This window comes from Gallinula chloropus (genome assembly GCF_964237585.1).
Source record: "Gallinula chloropus genome assembly, chromosome: 17".
NCBI lineage: Eukaryota > Metazoa > Chordata > Aves > Gruiformes > Rallidae > Gallinula > Gallinula chloropus.
This window is the reverse complement of record NC_140102.1, coordinates 10,533,645-10,550,659: the sequence shown is the minus strand read 5'-3', so window position 1 is coordinate 10,550,659 and position 17,015 is coordinate 10,533,645. Positions and strand designations below refer to the sequence as shown.

The 17,015-nt window shown below is 44.3% G+C and overlaps 1 protein-coding gene across 1 annotated transcript in view; it reads right to left on the bottom strand.

The window, feature by feature from the left end:
- The window catches only part of MED15 (mediator complex subunit 15), a gene marked incomplete at its 5' end in the record, with an annotated part of 30,898 nt that extends 16,783 nt beyond the window's left edge, over window positions 1-14,115 (bottom strand). Inside the window, 7 exons of the mRNA XM_084272115.1 lie at window positions 164-541; window positions 3,958-4,217; window positions 4,786-5,001; window positions 6,183-6,212; window positions 6,625-6,676; window positions 7,844-7,931; window positions 14,048-14,115. Of these exons, the coding sequence (XP_084128241.1) occupies window positions 164-541; window positions 3,958-4,217; window positions 4,786-5,001; window positions 6,183-6,212; window positions 6,625-6,676; window positions 7,844-7,931; window positions 14,048-14,115 (1,092 nt within the window). The remainder of the gene's footprint in view (window positions 1-163; window positions 542-3,957; window positions 4,218-4,785; window positions 5,002-6,182; window positions 6,213-6,624; window positions 6,677-7,843; window positions 7,932-14,047) is intronic.
- Window positions 14,116-17,015: the final 2,900 nt, after the last annotated feature.

Genomic DNA, 17,015 nt, shown 5'->3' with positions numbered 1-17,015 from the left:
ATATAAACCTTTAATAGCTCTGTACTCATAACATGCTAACTAACAATCTGTTAATAAGCTATGGCTTTTTTCCTACTTCATTATTAGCAAAAGTCAAAGAACTTTTTTAAATTTCTCTAGAGGATCATAATGAATCAACGATCAGTTTGTCACTAGCCCTTACCTGCATTGCTTTTAACTGCTGGGGCGTAAGAGTAACAGGCATAACCTGACTAGGAATTTGTCCTGAAATTGCCTGTGGCTGAGATACCATGGGCTGGGGTTGAGGCTGGGATTGTGGTGGAAGCTGAGACTGTTGTGCCTGAGCAACCTGTTGCTGCTGTTGCTGCTGCTGCTGTTGCTGTTGTTGTTGCTGCTGCATCTGTTGCATCTGCTGCTGCATTACTTGTTGAGGTGGCTGCTGCTGTATCTGTTGTTGTGGTATTTGTTGCTGCTGTTGCTGCTGCTGCTGTTGCTGTTGTGCCTGCATAGCCTGTGCTGCCTGCAGCTGTTGCATTTGGGCAATTCGCTGTAGTTGTTGCTGCTGCTGTTGTTGCTGCATCTGAAAAGCAGGAAAAGCCAGGATGCTAAAGCTTCCAGCAATGCAATAGCAGCCTTATTTCTATAGCATAAACCAAAAACAAACAGAATCTTAATACATCAGGTTGAGGTTTTAAGCCCAAAGGGAAAGTCCAACCTTTTTATCCATTCGCTCTTCATATATTTCAACTCTACAGAGATGTCATGATTTACCCCAGCCGGTAACCATACTTCCCAATACACTCAAATTAACCACTATAACCTTTCCTGTCTTCTGACATGCACACTCAGAAAGCATTCCCTTCTAAAATGCCTGTTCATTTAGTCTGTGACATTTGGTCTCCACCTGCCATGGCAGTCTCTCAGGGCAGGGGAGATGGTGTGTGATTTTGGATTGTTGAATGCTGCATCCGAAGCTCATAGCTGATCTATCTGGTGTGGTCCATGCTCAGAATCTGTGGGCTGAGGATGTAAATCTCAAGGAATTTGCTGGGTGCTGGTCACTGGAGCCAGTTCTGGTTTAATCACCTCTGCACCTTGTTCAGTTTCATGAAAGCTCATTCTTCATTAATCTGTGTGATTCGTTCTGTAGAACCTTTGTTATGGCATATAGCAACCACGGCAGCAGTGACATACAGTACTACGCAGCACATCTCACCATTCAAATCAATAGCTATTCTCACTCAAAATCAAACTCCCTTGAAGTACACAACGGACTTCTCCATCCATCCACATCATCCACCAAGTGCACCCAAGCACCTGAGCAAAAGCAATACCACGGATGGGTTTGCTTTTGCCCAAGGCAGGAATAATCCAGAGTGCCTTCTAGCACTACCCAGCAACTACACAGCACTCCCAATAGCTCAGATACTAGTCTGTACAAGCAGAGAATTGGACATATCTCTCTGAGTTGCCAGACCTCAGGGGAGAGATTAGCTACACCTTCCTCTCTGAGCTGCTGGACCTCCCAGAACAGTTTCTTAAACAAGCTTCTGTATTTTTTGGACAGCATTTTAAACAGCCAAGATACAGGCCTATATGCAGGAAAAGAGATTTTCTTTGTATTGCCAGAGCTGGACAGCCACTTCATTCAACTGTTGGTGCCTTGTCATCTTTCCAGGCAGTACTGGCAATGAGTTGGCATACAACAATGGTATATGCTCCATACATATTTTTGCCACATGGGTTGGGTACACTAGACTTCATCTGGATCTGTGGGGAACTGCATGTTGTTTGGGTCATATAAACCATCTCCCATACAGCTAATTTCCTCAAGTACTGAACATGTCTCTCCATGGTGGTCCACTTGTATGGGTGACGTATAACATCAACTTTGAAAGCATACCTTTCCCTCAGGCCTGACAAGAGTTGCCTTCAGAGGCTGGGGGCTTGTGTCCCTTTTGCATCACTTTGTCAATAACTCCTTCCCTGGACAGGAATCCCAGTTGCTTGGCTTCCCTACCCTCTAATGCCAAGCTACTGGCCCCACTGTCCCAGCATAAGAGCAAACAGATGACAAGTTGCTTGCCTAATCAATAACTGAAATCACTCACAGCTCACTCAGAGACAGAGATCAGGTAGATATTTCTGTTTCTGTCCCTTCTTCCTGTCCTTGTGATGGCCCTGCTTTGTCATCTTTTACTGAATGAGTTGGCTTTCCTGCCCTTTTGTTCTTGTCTACAGGGCAACTGATGCTGGTATGTGTTGGATCTCTGGTTCAGCTGCAACGCTTCTCACAGGGGTTTGATCTCTGGATGGTATTAAATCATTGCTTAACCCTAACCAAGACCTGAACCACATTCAGTACACCCAGCAACAGAAATATGCTGGTCTGAGCATCCAAAGGATATTCAGCATTCTCAAGAGCTGTTGTAATGAGCCTGGCAGAGAAGGGGAAGATAAAGCAGGGCATCTCCCCCAGGTATTAGCTCTCCAAGAACAAGTAAAATGTGTGATTACTAATAGCTTCTGACAGATGGCGGCTCAGCTGCAGGCATGAAACTGCCACTATCACTCCAGTACAGATACCACGTTGGTCTGATAACCAATGATTTTATCATACTACAAGCCCATGGTACACAGTGCAGAAGAGTGATAACCTTAATCCAATGCCCAGAGGTGATAAAACACAAATGAACACTGCTAAGCAGTATATACAGCAGGTAAGGTGTTACATAACACAGCTCTGAACAAATAAAACAACATTGTGACCAGTGATGATTAACATAATGAATGCTAGTAACAAATTTGTTTTAACAAGCTCTGGACAGATCTGTAGTTATCTCAACCCTCTGTGCCCCACACTGGTGCACCAAAAAGGACTGTTGTGGTTTAACCTGTCAGTACTTGAGCCCCACGCAGCTGCCTGCTCACCCTACCCCCCAGTGGGATGTGGAGGAGAACAGGGAAAAAAACCCTCATGGCTTGAGATAAAGATGGTTTAATAGGATAACAAAGGAAGAGAGTAACAACTATACAACAAGTGATGTACAAATGCAATTGCTCATCACCTGCAGGAAAAAACAACAGTCCAATGTCCAGTCTGTTTCCAAGCAGCAATTCCACCTCCCTTCCCAGGTTCTAATCCAGAGCATAAAACTATATGGAGGGAACATCCCTTTGGCCAGTCCAGGCCAGCTGCCCTGGCTGTGCTCTCCCAGTAGGAAGCTGAAAAGTCCTTGACTTAGTGTAGACACTACAACTACCTGCAGCAACTGAAAAATCAGCATGTTATCAATGTTATTCTCATCCTAAACCCAAAACACAGCACGATACCAGCTCTTAGAAATAAAACTAACTCTATCCCAGCCCAAACAAGCACAATAGTGTGCATCCCATGGCTTCAATATTGCAAGCTTGTCTTGCTACTAAAACAGTATTCAAAAGCATCAGCTTCTCAGGTCCAAATGGGCTCAGCAGCACTTCTTCAAATGTAACCAGCATGCATCAGCACTACAATTTACCAGAAACTGCACAAGAACATAACAGCTGAAGTTTCCTCTTCTGCTTTTATGCCTGAGGACAATACATACACATGGTGTGCTGAGTGCATGCTTTCTTAAAGTGACAGTGTGTAATCCACACAGTGACAAAACAGCCTCTATTTCCAGGAGAATACCAGTGCTTTTAGTTCTCTTCCACCTCCCTGTTCTTGTCAGAATGAAAGACTACCCTGATGTTTATCAAGAGAAAGAGACAAAGGTTTTAATTCTCTACTGCTATGACTGAGGAAAGCAACAAAAGGACTGGTAAACCTGTCCTCTGGGATGTAATATACTGTTGCCAACTTGCAAGTCTCAGGTGAAACCCTACCCCAAATTGGAAACACACTGATAACAAGCAGAGCTGATACTCAGAACTTCCATGCAAGCTAAGCCTCACTTGACAAGTAACTGAACACAGATCACCTCAATTGCCATTGTAGTTGTTTGTCATCACCTGCTGTTGGTTTTGCTGCTGTTGCATCTGCAGTTTCAGCATGTGCTGTTGCTGCTGCTGGACGGCTTGCAACTGTTGTTGCTGCTGCTGCTGCTGCGCTGCTGCAGCTGCTGCTGCCTGCTGCTGCTGGACCTGAAACTGTTGTTGCATGGCTGACTGCTGGGCCTGGAATTGCTGCTGCTGCAAAGCCACCTGCTGCTGCTGGAATTGTTGTTGCTGCTGCTGCTGCTGTTGAGCTATCTGCTGAAGCTGAAGTTGGGCTAAAAAGAAGGTAGACTGTACTTAAACATGAGACATAGACAAGTGTGCACGACAGTTACCCAGATAACACATAATTGAAAAGAATCCCTAAATTACATTAATGTTCTTCATTAGCAGCATATACTTTTGCTTCCTCAAATGAATGAGGCCAATTAACAGAATTAATGACACTTCCTATTACCAACCTCTAATTCTCACTGCCTATTTTGAGACAGCAACCTAGGTGAAGAATGTAAAAACATGCAGGAGGAAATATGCACAGAGGTCACCAGCAGGAAGCACCATACCCACAGAACACATAGGTAAGCTTTACAAAAACAAAGGTCTGAAGTTGATGTCTTGTAGGACACAAGCAGCATTTGCTCATACAACAGCCAGACTGTTCCTCGCTATATTGAGACAATTACCCCATTAGGTTGCAGTATCTGAAATATACTCTTCCTGCAGTTCACTTGGCTGCTTTAGCCAGGAAGTTTGACAACTCTTCAGCACCTTATCCTGTGGAAAAGTTAGGTACTGAGAGGCGAATCCAATAATTTTAGTGGTTGAAGCAAACTGAACACTTACTCTGCTGAGCAGCTGTAGAGACACCAGGCATACCATGAGGAGCCATTCCCGAGGTTCCAGGAGGCTGCTGTTGCCCTGGGAGACTCATCTGTTGTCCCATTGGGCCAAGACCACTCATTCCACTCATCGGTGCTCCTTGAGCTCGGGAAGCCATACCCATTCCAGGTGCTCCTGCTGGGGGACCCCCAGTTAGATTCTGCAGGGCATTCATTGGATCTACAAAGAAAATAGTTACCAATACTCAGCCAACCATGTGATTGCCTCCCCAAAATGCTCTATTCTCCATCAAACACTCTCTGATCTGTCAGCTTAGAACGTGACTGGATCCAATACCCTAAGAATCTGAACGTCCACTGCTCTGTCTGTGAGACCACAAGATCCTTCTGGCACATCCTTAAATAATCTCCAATCTATTTACAGAGAGGTAAAGTGCTTCAGATTTGCAAAGTTCCAAATAGATTCTAAATCCATTAAAGGAACTTCTTAGTCACCTCTGAATTTACATGCAAGTAGAAACAAGCTGCTAACAAAACTCCACGAGTACATCCAGCTTGTAACCTAAAAAACCAGTAAGAGACTCCCCACTGTGGATACAGCCAGCCCCTTCCTCCTGAGGTCAGCACAGAGCAGCAGTGCTCTGAATAGAGGAAGTACTCTGCCTCATAGTTCTCCCTGTAACATCACATTTATAATGTGGATAAATTCTGTGCCTTTCAAGATAATTGTCATAATTTGAACCCTGTGCACACTGAAAAGTGAAGTCAAAGAGAAAATAGCAATTCAAGAGGGTAAAACACAACACGAGGTGGAGAAGCAGTATGAAGCAGGTACAGAACACAACATCCCCTTCTTGCTTAAGAACACTTATAAAACAGTTTCTCATGTCTAGGCTGGATGTTAATCAACCACAGACGCTGCATATTTAGCCTACAGAGGGATAAAAATAGAGGATTGTACTCTGTCCCTCCCATACACTGCTGTGAGAAATCACACAGAGGTGGAAGACACAAGCAGATCTAACCTCACTCAAATGGCAGAGCATGAACACCCGACAAGCAACACTGGTAACAGGGAGAAGCCTGGACTGCTCAGCAGGACATTATCTTCAATCACTCTTGTTCCTTCAGGAATCTTTGCGTTGTGAGCTAACAGAAGTTCTGATAGTGAAATGAACAAGTTCCCTGTGTTAAACGTAAAACACAGGCCAAGCCTGTCATCCTCATCACTGAGCAACTCCAAGACTATCATACTACCTTTCCTTTCCTCCAGCAGTGTCTAATGTTCCAGCTAGGAAATCTACAACCTTCCCATTCTTAGTACACTGCAGCCCCGATTTCTAAGCTGTTCTGCTCAGAAATGCAAGAGAAGGGAAAAAAAAAAAAAAAAAGAGCTCTTACCACTGACTGAGGCTTGAGATTTCTTATTGTCTGCAAAGGAAGAACAATTAATCACTTTGTTAATCTTGTGACACATATATTTGTCCCACTGTCTACTGTAGTTCTAGCAAAATACATTAGTCTAAACCAATGTGGTAGCCAGAATGCTACCTAAACGATGGAAAGAAAGCAAAAATCCAGGAAAAAATGAGGAAGGTGGTAAAAGTAATGTTTAAGTAATTTCTCAAAGATTTTTCAATTACAGATGGATGTGTAAAAGAAACAGTATTTAGAGATAAAGCAAGTATATTACAGGAAAATTTTCAAAGCAACTCGTGAAGAGTCACATGCAGAAACACACACACACACCCCTAGAATTTACTCTTTTGGGAGGATGTGATCAGCAACCCATCACTGAGAAAGAAAAACCCCAACTACCTACCAAAGTGAACCAATTACTTACGAATATCTCGAAAATGGATAATAAGTCTGGCCACAAGAGAAAGGTACTCCTCCTAAAGGCAAAACAATACTTTAGCATAGGAAATAGAAACAGAGCAACCATGACTTTCTGGTGCTTCAGTACTCTTCCTCAACATAACAGATTTTACTTTACCTTTCTGTGGGCTTTTCAGAGCAGTTCATTTGCAAGGAAGTGTTCATTAACTAAGCAGGACTATTTTTACCAACAGCCCTTTGCCACTGATGGTGCAAGGTGTCCAAGAAACCACAAATCACTGGAAATAACCTTGTGGCAATCACACTAATAGTATCACAATATGTGAACAATTTTATACATCAATAGATCCATTCTGCACTTCTTAACCACTCCTAATTCCTTCTTCCTAAGGACTGAACCTGCTTGCTTGGAACACTGACTTACTTTAGTCCTTGAACTATGTCGCATTCATGTTACAAGAACTTTTTAAAAGCTAAGTTAATATTGTAAGGTAATAGCTTTAAAGATAACATATGATAGCAGTGTCAGAAGTGAAAAGAGAAATATTCTTTGCAGCATTTCATTATTGTGCTTCATAATCTGTAAGAGAAACTGCATAGGGCTGAGATAGCCTTCCTGCCCATGAAACTGCTTGTTCACCAGTGAGGATGCCATCAGCAGGCAGAAATGTGTCACATCAGAATCATAGAATTTGTCTTGGTGAAAATTTTATCTCAAACATGGCTTGTTTAGAGGCTGCAACAGCATCCAATTTCTCACAGAAGTTTATGCTTTGTTAGAGACTAGAATTGTAGGGGATAAGCAGACTTTCACAGTGACTGCAGCCCTTCCCTTGGATACAGCGTTTTCATCGATATCTTAGTCTCTCCCAAGCACCACACTGGCTGTACAGAATGGTGCTACACTGCAGATAAAGGAAATCCCATGCAATGCACCACACACCAGTCTTTGGGTAAGAATTAAGTGCAGTCCCATATATACATTAAATGTTGCAGCAGCAGCAAAGCTGTCTTCAATTAAAGTTGGTTTGATGCAGATGTTGGCTTCAAAATACCTCACCGTGCCTCAGGGCAAAAGAAGCACATAGAAATAAAAAATCTGCACAACTGTGTACTCTAAGCAGAGACAGTTAGCTAAGTGAAATGGATTTGCTATTTCTGCAGGTTATTCCTAAATTCTCTTGACAGCCCAGTAACTTCTGGAAAAAGCAGAGATACTTTACCCTTGTTTTGGCCTTCATAAACACATGACTTTCCATATCTTTGCTGGATTTATTATGGGCAACACCAGCCTTCCTCATAGCTTCATCACTGGTAAAAAAAAAAGAGGGGGAAAAAAGGCTTGGTATTAATTGAGGACATCAGAAAATACTTTCTGTAGTCAGTAAGTTAAACAGCTTTTTATCCCTCTCATTCATACATTAAAAAAACCCAGAGACATTACTTAAAATTACTATCCTTTACTTTTTTTTCAAATAAAGAAGAAAAAAGAAACCTAATTGCTAAAAGGCAACACAAACATTCTTCACAGAAATTCAAGAACAACTGGTAATTGAGTCATTATTTTACCACCTGATGTATTGTTTTGTCAGAATACCAGGACATGTTCATTTGAAGGAAACTGAATGGCAGGATTAACGCAATCAAAGTTTGGCAAACAATGGGCTTGAGCCAGCCTAGTGGCAGACATTTCCAGAAGAATCCATTAAACATAAGGTGGAAGAATAAAAAATGTAAAAGACTGCCTAAAGGCATAGAGGTTTGATCAATGAATGAGAGTAATGGGTGGGAACACTGATCAGAGGCAGAGAAGACATGAGGTGCAGTGATGGGCAGGGCAGGGAGGGGACAATCAATATAAAAGCAGCAAGTGAAGCAATAAGGGGAAAAGGCAGCCCTGTTGATGGAAAGTTGGGGGAAGGAAAAAGAACAGGTTTAGTAATAAAAAGCTTTCAATTCTTACTATTCTTTCCCATTTACCAGCCAGACTCACAAGGACTTGCTGTCCTTTCCCCATCACTAGGATGTGTACACTGGATCTAAAGCTGCCTTCTGGGTGGGATATTGAACACGAAAGATGAAAAGCAAAAAAACCCAACACAACAACCAGGGCAAAAAAACCACACATTGATAAGGACATGGGTGGGGAAAAAAGGGGCATTCTTAGTACATCAAGAAGTAGCAACCATTCAACACTGAAACAAGCAAGGAGATAATGAGTTCAGGAAGGTGAACAGCCCTACTCAAACCTTCCAGGCACTCTCATCCTTGAAAGCACTTCCCTTCACTGCAAAACCTGTTCTGTTTTAAAGCAGCCCAGCAGCTAAAGTCTCAATTCCATAAACAAGTTACCAAGAAATACTTTCACCTTGCAATTAACAACTTAGCAATTTATTTCTCAGCAACTGCTGTTGCGCAAGCAACCACCCGACATGAACCATGTGTTAGTCATTCAGCCTGTCTGAATGGGGACTTTCTACCACCTCCCATGCAGCAGGAATTGTGCTTGTGTGAGCAGGTGGTTCAGCTTCCTGAATTAATCCCAGAAGAGAGGAGAGCTATAGCCTTAAAATGCAGGAGCTTAGGCTGCCAGGGCTCACACCCTTACCTTGCAAACTAGTAGCATAAATGTAACCTGCCACAGCCTGCAAAGCAGAAGAGAGTAGAACACAGCTACTTGCCAAGGGTCTCTCACAATAACTTGTTAGTGTGGTCTGCCAGATATTAAATATAAATATATTTATTCTCTTTATACATGAAGATTGAGCTGCAGAGGAATCCAAACGTAGTGCAGAATATTCCTCCACGCGCAAACAACATTAAAGTGAGCTGCTCATAAAGGAGCTCTGCTGCAGAGGAAGAAGAAATACCCCATTCTTTATTGAAACCTCTCTTGTTTAATGCTCTCCCTTTCAGAAAAGCTGCCTCTAAATCCCCACTACTCTCCCAATCCTCCTTAACTTCTCAGTCCCACAGTACAATGACACCTCGTCTCATTTTGAGAGCACCAGAGCAGACAGAAATAAAAGAAAAAGGAAAGAAAAGGAAGTAACACGTAGGGAGTGTTGTGTGGCTGTGATACAGACAGTGCTCAGTGTGGTATCAGGAACTTGGAAAAAAGACCTGCAGCAAAGAAAAAAATACATAAAATCCTTTTGATGTTACATGTCATGAAAAACATTTTATAATGACTACATCTGCATCACTCCAAGCATTCCATATCACGCCTGTTAGCATTCCAATAAAGTTTTAGACTAGGGGAAAGAGAAAAAACACCAACTTGTTCTTTGTTCATATACTCAACTGCAATCAACATAAAAATATTGACACTAAAAGACTAGGAAAGTCACTTAAAGCCACAGTTTTAGCATTGAGTTAAGGATACCAAGTAACAGATCATGCACTTGCAAAACACCAAACTCAACAAAATTCTGAAAGTTAGATGGTGCCAGCCAATTCAATCTACCTCCTAAGCACTTACTAAACACTTCATAGGATGTGAGCTAAAACTCTGCCTTTTTCATTGCATGCAGAACACTTGAAGCTGTAGTTTCACAAGATGACACATTCAGCGCCAACACCAGCTTCAGGAATTCCCCCTCCATTCCCAAGAAGCTTGTTTCAAGCCCAAACATTCAACCTCTTCCCCAGGCCAGCTGGTCTAGTTAAACTATCTGGCAAAACACGTTCTCCTTCAAAACTGTAACAGCTCCCCTACCCAGCTCACACCACGACTGCATGAATCAGTTCTTCCAATGAAACAAGGGCAATGAGTTCCAGGGCCAACACCACATTAAACCATGTAACATCACCATGTGCTGTTTCATGAAATAGAGTATTTGATCACTCTAACACTCAGTTCAACCAACATTTCTTGCTTTAAAAAGAGAGAAAAAAAAAACAAAACAGGTTTTTTCGTACATTTACCCATGTTACAAGTAAACACCAACAAATACACTAACCTTTGATCACTTGTGTGGACAGCATGACATGCACAAGATCAGCTCTGTTCATTACAGATCTGATGTAAAAATTTCATCAATAGCAGCCCTCACTGCAGGAATACCCACATAACACCACAGGCCAGCAGAAGACTCAAAGGAGTCACCCACATGACTTGCTCACATTAGCTGGACAGAACATGCAAAGGCCTGAAGAGTCTCAGTCCCCAGACCACCACCTCCAGCTACAGAGGGGAAGGGACACTCCAAGGCATTCCTTTCCCTTCCAATTCTATAGCGATGAAAAAAAATCCTTCCCACTACACACAGAATCAGCTCTTCACAGCTACACAAGCATGTCCTCCAGCAGAAGTGACTCAGTAAGAAGCTGCCCCTTCCAAGTTACATCACTACAACTGTCTGTGCTATCAGCACTACTGAAGAACCAAGGTTAAAAATAATTACTTTTCCTGAGTTATTGCTAACTAAGAGAAACTGCCCTACCAGGTTCACTGCATGGCAACCCAAACACTTGCAATGAAGAGGTATTGCAGAGGCAGCAGCTTCTTCAGCTCACAACTGGGTCAAAATAAGCCTTTATAAAAAGCTTTCTCTGCAGAAGACATCTGCTTTCTTCACCTTCTTTTGCCTGAATTCTCACCAGACAACACAGGCTGGAACATAAATTTCAGGCTGCTTTATGAATTGGTTCTGTGAAGTGTTTCATAGAGAGTGGCAACACAGATGACTTTCCTTTCCCCTCCTCCTCCTCTTCCCTCACTGAAAAACCTTTAGCTGATCCATGTATCTCCTGCCTGCTTGTTCCTCACTCTCCACCTCTACCTCCTTTCATGTGTTCTCATCCTTGTTTCTGTTTACAGATGTTCATTAGCTAAATCTTAGGTGAGAACATACACATCAAAACTTCAAAAGAAAAAACACTGAAAGCAGAATCAATGGCCCACCACCCAGCCTGTGTCCCTTTTCTACACTCTATGCTATTCCCTTCCAACACGGCCTAGAGGCAGCTCAGGGCAGGAATCGTCCATAGCTGCACACTGAGTTTATCACCACAAAACCCATTTCAGATCTGTCCTTCAGGCAACATCAACATTTTAAAACATTAAGTAAAGGCCTTTAGAAAGGAGACTCCCAAAGCACCAGTAGGTGCTGCTCTAAGTGCCAGGATAAAGGGGTGCCCTGCAAACACAGGTACATATTCACACTCGTACATCAGGAAGAATCTGGGAGAAGCCAAAGCTCATGCCTGGCCTCAGTCATCTAAGCTCAGGGTTTCCTGGATCTAACAACAGTATGAAAGTCCTGCTTGGGCCTGCAGTCACACAAGAACCTACGACTGGAAGGGGCTTCTTTGGTTATTAAATGCAGTATTCTCTCATATAGTAACCAAATTATACATGTTGACTGCTGACATATGCACTAGGATACCTAATCCACACAGGATCCCCAAAATGTTCATCCATATAATGTCACTCTTTCAAAAACAAACAAAATCCCCACAAAACACACCACACCAAAAAAAAAAAAACCCAACCAAACCCCTCAACCTACAACTCAGTGTTGTCAAAGAAACACAAATGTGAAACAGCAACAATTTAAAGACTTCTGTATCCAGTAGCTCCAGCCAAGCATTCATTTTGAGTTATGTGAATGGTTCCATACATTTCAGTTAACTTTTAAGACCAAATATTAATACTCATCTTGATAAATAATCCCTTGCTATTTGCAGGATGAACTGGAAGACAGACATACAAGACAGTGTGTTTTCCTAACTGTCAGGAACAGCCTTCCCACAAATTAAGAAAACGTTCAGATGAGTCACCAGTTATTTATTTTAATTACCTCTCTCTTCCACCTACAACATCAGCCTCACTAATGGCAAAACCAGAAGCTTATGGAAAGGAATAGGAACCGGATACTGGCTGAGATGACTCCAGCTCCTATTGCACATTCAACAAACCCATCTGCTACAAACTCCACTTTTGTCTGGCTTCACTTAATTCCAAGTACCAAGACGAAATCAAAACATTTTCAGATATCTACAACATAATAATCACTTTAAAAACCCCACCACAGCCATTGCATGGTTATCCCAGTTCAAGTTCATTTGCTTTCTGAACAGGACAGGGCATATATGTGATGTACAGTGTAAAACTGGATGGAGTTCAAGGAAGAAACACTGCTTATAGACACAGGCTTAAAAACCCCCATGTGAATACAAAAAGCACACGGATCATATACAGACACCTGCACACACACTTAAGACAATAAAATGAGGACTTTCTTAACTTTTTCTCAAGAATTAAAAGTTTAGGGTTATTTTCATCTCTTCATCATTAACCTTAATGATTTACTGCTTGGAAAAAAGTTACAGTTTGCAGGGCAAACACAAAAACAAAGGTTTATTGTGTTAAGGTTTCTATCTGCTTACTCATGTTTATTTCCTCAAAGTTGCACAGCATTAGAGGCCATTTTTGCTTGCTTGTTTTGAAGAGGTAGAGAGGAAAAAGCAACATCTCTGAAAGCATTAATGATTTTACATAAAGTTTTAAGAGTAAAACATCAGTTCTGAGCACTGAGAAAGTCTGCACAGCTTTGACAGACACACATTATCGTATTTCTTTAATGAATACCATAACACTCTAATTCCTAATCAGCACCTTAACCAAAGCCCACAGCTTGGTGGTTAGACCACATGCAGACAAACAGCATACTGTTTACGTATCATTAAAAAAAGACAGTCTGTTTTTTAACATTGATTCTCATGAGGAAAAAGATCAAGCTTTTCAAGCATACATAAAGAAGGATTTAAACATTGCTTCAGAAGCATTGGCACAGTGTTTTCACTTGTGTAATAACTACCATACTGTAGAGTAGAAGTGTCCATAAAATAGAAAAAGCATGAGAGCAGCAAAGTAATTCAAGTCAAGTGACTGTTCCATGAAGGACAAACAAAAAGGGAACAACTTTTTTTTTTTTTTTTTTTTAAAAACAGCCTTTTAAGTATCAAATAGGTAACAAATAAGAGAGGCTTTCATAGAAAGGAATAAGGCAAACTTGGCAGCGCTATGGATACTGCCAAAGTCAAAGCCCTACAGCAGGTGAGATGCTGTCAAGTGGGACAGGAAGCTGGGATTCCTGGGGAGCAGGAAAGCAAAAAAGGATCTGAGAAATGAAGGCAAAGCACAGGTCCGGCTGCACCGGCCCGGGCTCTCAGCAAGTCCTGGTAACGAGGCCCCCTCACAGGGGGACGGCAGAAGGGCCATGGGGTAGGAAACACGGGGAATCACAGGCTAAGCCAGGCAACAAGGGGAAGCCCGGGAAGGGCTCGCAGAGAGACAGAAGCGGGAGAACGCAACCACCCGAACGCGGGCGGCCCCGGGGGCAGCGGGAGCCGCTGAAGCACCTCTGGGGCACAGGCCCAGGCCCGCCTGCGGCCTACTCAGCGCCACGGCCCGCACTCACATCTGGCTGACGAGCTTCTGCCGGAAGTTGGTGCTGCGCCAGTCGGCCTCGGGCCCGGTCACGTCCATCCCTGCCGCCACCGCGAGCGCCGCTGCCGCCCGCCGCTACCGGCCCGCCGCCGCCCCGCCACACGCCACCACGGAAACACCGCACACCCGAACCGCTTCCGGCGCGCTGAAGGCTTGCCGGAAGTAGAGGCGCAGGGCGAGCCCGGCCAACTCTCGCGAGAGCTGCCGCCTCGCCGCGGGGCTCGCTGGGAAATGTAGTCTCGCCCCAGGTACACAACCCGCGGGCGGGTCCCGGCAACTGCAGCGAGTGGGCGCGGGCGCCGCAGCCCCGGGTCCCGCTGCGGGGGTGACAGGCCCAGCGCGTGACCCGGCGTACCCGCGCCCAGGGACACCGCAGCGCAGCCGTTGCTTGGGTGACGCTGGGGGGTTCTCGCCCCCGCTACCCGCCCCGGTTCCGGCCGCTCCTCCCTCCCCGCCCCGCCGTGGTTTCCGGGTCGCACATGAAGGCGGAAGCCGCCGCCGCCGCTCTCGGTAGGTAGCCGGCGGGACGGTGGCGGAGGGTGGGAGAGAGAGCGTAGGCCCCCAGCTGGGCCGTGCGGCGCTCGCGGGGAGGCGGCCCGGTCCCGGCATTACCGGTTCCCGAGGGGGGCCGTGTGCGGGAGCCCGGCCCGGGCCGGCACCTCGGGGCGAGTCCCGAGCGGGGGAGGTGGTGTCCTGCTGCCCCCGAAGGGCTGCCCGGGGCGAGGGGCCGCCCGGTGCCACGGCCGGCACCTGGCGCTATCTGGGAGCCGCAGCACGTCGAGCGCCTGAGCGGGGTCTGCCGGCCCCGCTGCCCGCGGCACGGCCTCTCTCGACCCAGCGAGGCCGGGGCCGCCCCTTACCAAGGCCCAGCCGCCCGGGCCACCCCAGCCAGGCCACGGCTGAAGCCAAGGCCCAGCTGCCTGCGTGACGCCCCTGAGGGGCGAGGCCGAGCCCAGGACCCGCGCTGCCCAAGTGGGAGCGGGATGGGCGAGCAGGGGGATCTCAGGAGCTGCAAAGGCGTTTCCACCAGGGGAAGAGAAAGTAAAAGCCATAACTGCACTTGAACTGGCTTTCACCTCTTTGTCACAAGGTTAGCCTGGAGTCAGGCTGCCTCTCTTACTGCCTGGCAACTCCAGGAAGCCTTTCCCTGCAGAGAAAACACCTTGTTCTGCATTTCTGAGGGGGAAATTAATGAGTTCTCTGTTGGGGTGATGGACCCCACAGATCCCTGCAGGAATTAGCGTGGTCAGTAACATGAATGCATTCATGTTTGATGCAGAAATCAGTAGAAACATGCTGGAAGAGCCCTTTGCTGTCTTCCAGGCCACTTAATTGTTCTATTTGGCACAAAATTAATTACTCTTTCTTTTTTCTTCATGTATTTTAAACTATTAAAAATTCATTATGTGGTTTAAGCAGTTCAACAGAGCAGGTTCAAGTCTTTCCAACTAGCTGAGTCTCAGGATTTGTAGAACATATACCATTGTCTATCAGCTGTCAGTTTTGGCATAGTTATTACTCAGCCTGACATTGCAGAAGCTTCATTTTTTAAAAAGCATTGTTCTTACTATGGAGAAAGCTTTAGGATTTTTGAGGGGCTTTCTAAGAGTTCTTGGGATAACTTAATTCCAGCAAAAGAACAGATTCCTCACAGGTGCACCCGATCCATCTGGAATACAGGACTGAACACTACCTTCTGATTCTAGAGAAAGTTGGAGCCTTAATGGTAGGCCACTTTTTTTTAGGATAAGCAGGTAACCCTGCCTGAATATAGTTGGTTAACTTTCTTTCCTTCAAACACACAAGCAGCCACTCCATCCAAACCAGACCATGACTAAAGACTCAGATGAAGAACAAATTTCAAGATTAGGAATGGGGTAGGGGGAACGCAGTAAGAGATAAACTCTTAAAAGATAGAGAATCCATAAGAGAAAAAAATTTAGCACTATATTCGATTTTTCTTCCCTTATTACAATTTCTTGGTAGCATTTGGGCCACAGACCACTCACCAAAGAAGCACCACACCAAATTTTACAGTTTTATGAATTGGGTAGGGAAAAATATTGAAGTCAAAAGGCTGCTGTTTGTGGGGGAAAGGAATCTTTTTATTTATTTAAGTGTAGATGCATTTTTGGGAGTTCTGCCATATATATATTGAGACCTGTTACTCTTGATATACCTCAGAAATAACTTGTAATAGGCTTGAGAAAAAAAAATGCAGGTGTTGGCTTCTGAAAGGAATGAATGCCAAAATTTGAGAGATGTCATAGCTTGCAAAAGCTGTTTCCCACCCAAACCACCCCTTTTGGTTTCCTCTCACACACAGGGTACTAATGCTGGAAACTGAAAATGACTCAGAAAGGCAGCCCAGGGTGATGTGCTTGCGTATTTCCCTTAGTGACCTAAAGGAGGATGGGGTGTGTGCATAGACCTAGCAGAGGCTTCTTGTAACAAGATGAGCTTTCAAAACTGATGTTGAGATATTACATCCCACCAGAAGTCCTCCTTCCTTTTTGTGGGGACCTCAGTCTAAAGGAGTTTGGCTTGTTTCCTGTCCTTGTAGAAGGTTCTTCAAGTGAAGTGGTATTTCAGGAAGGTTTTGGTTTGCACAGTTGTGAATGGATAGAGAGATAATTCTGAAAGCAGCACTGCTGAGTAAAGCTGCTTTGCTGTTTTGCCTTCACCCCTCTCCCCTTTTTCTTCAAAAAGCATTAAAGTATCTTAAGTCTTGTCTACACATAATGGTGTACTTAATTGTCTTTGTGTAGAAAACAGTCTTACAAGTGCCCATTACAAATTATTATATAGTTGGTGAGTTATTCCAGTATTTTCACTCCAGTTGGAATGAACAATAGTTTTGCTTTTCAGTTTACATCGTTTGTATCATCACATCTGTTTTCTGAACTATTTTGGCAGGCACCCAGCTGAGTCCCCATTCT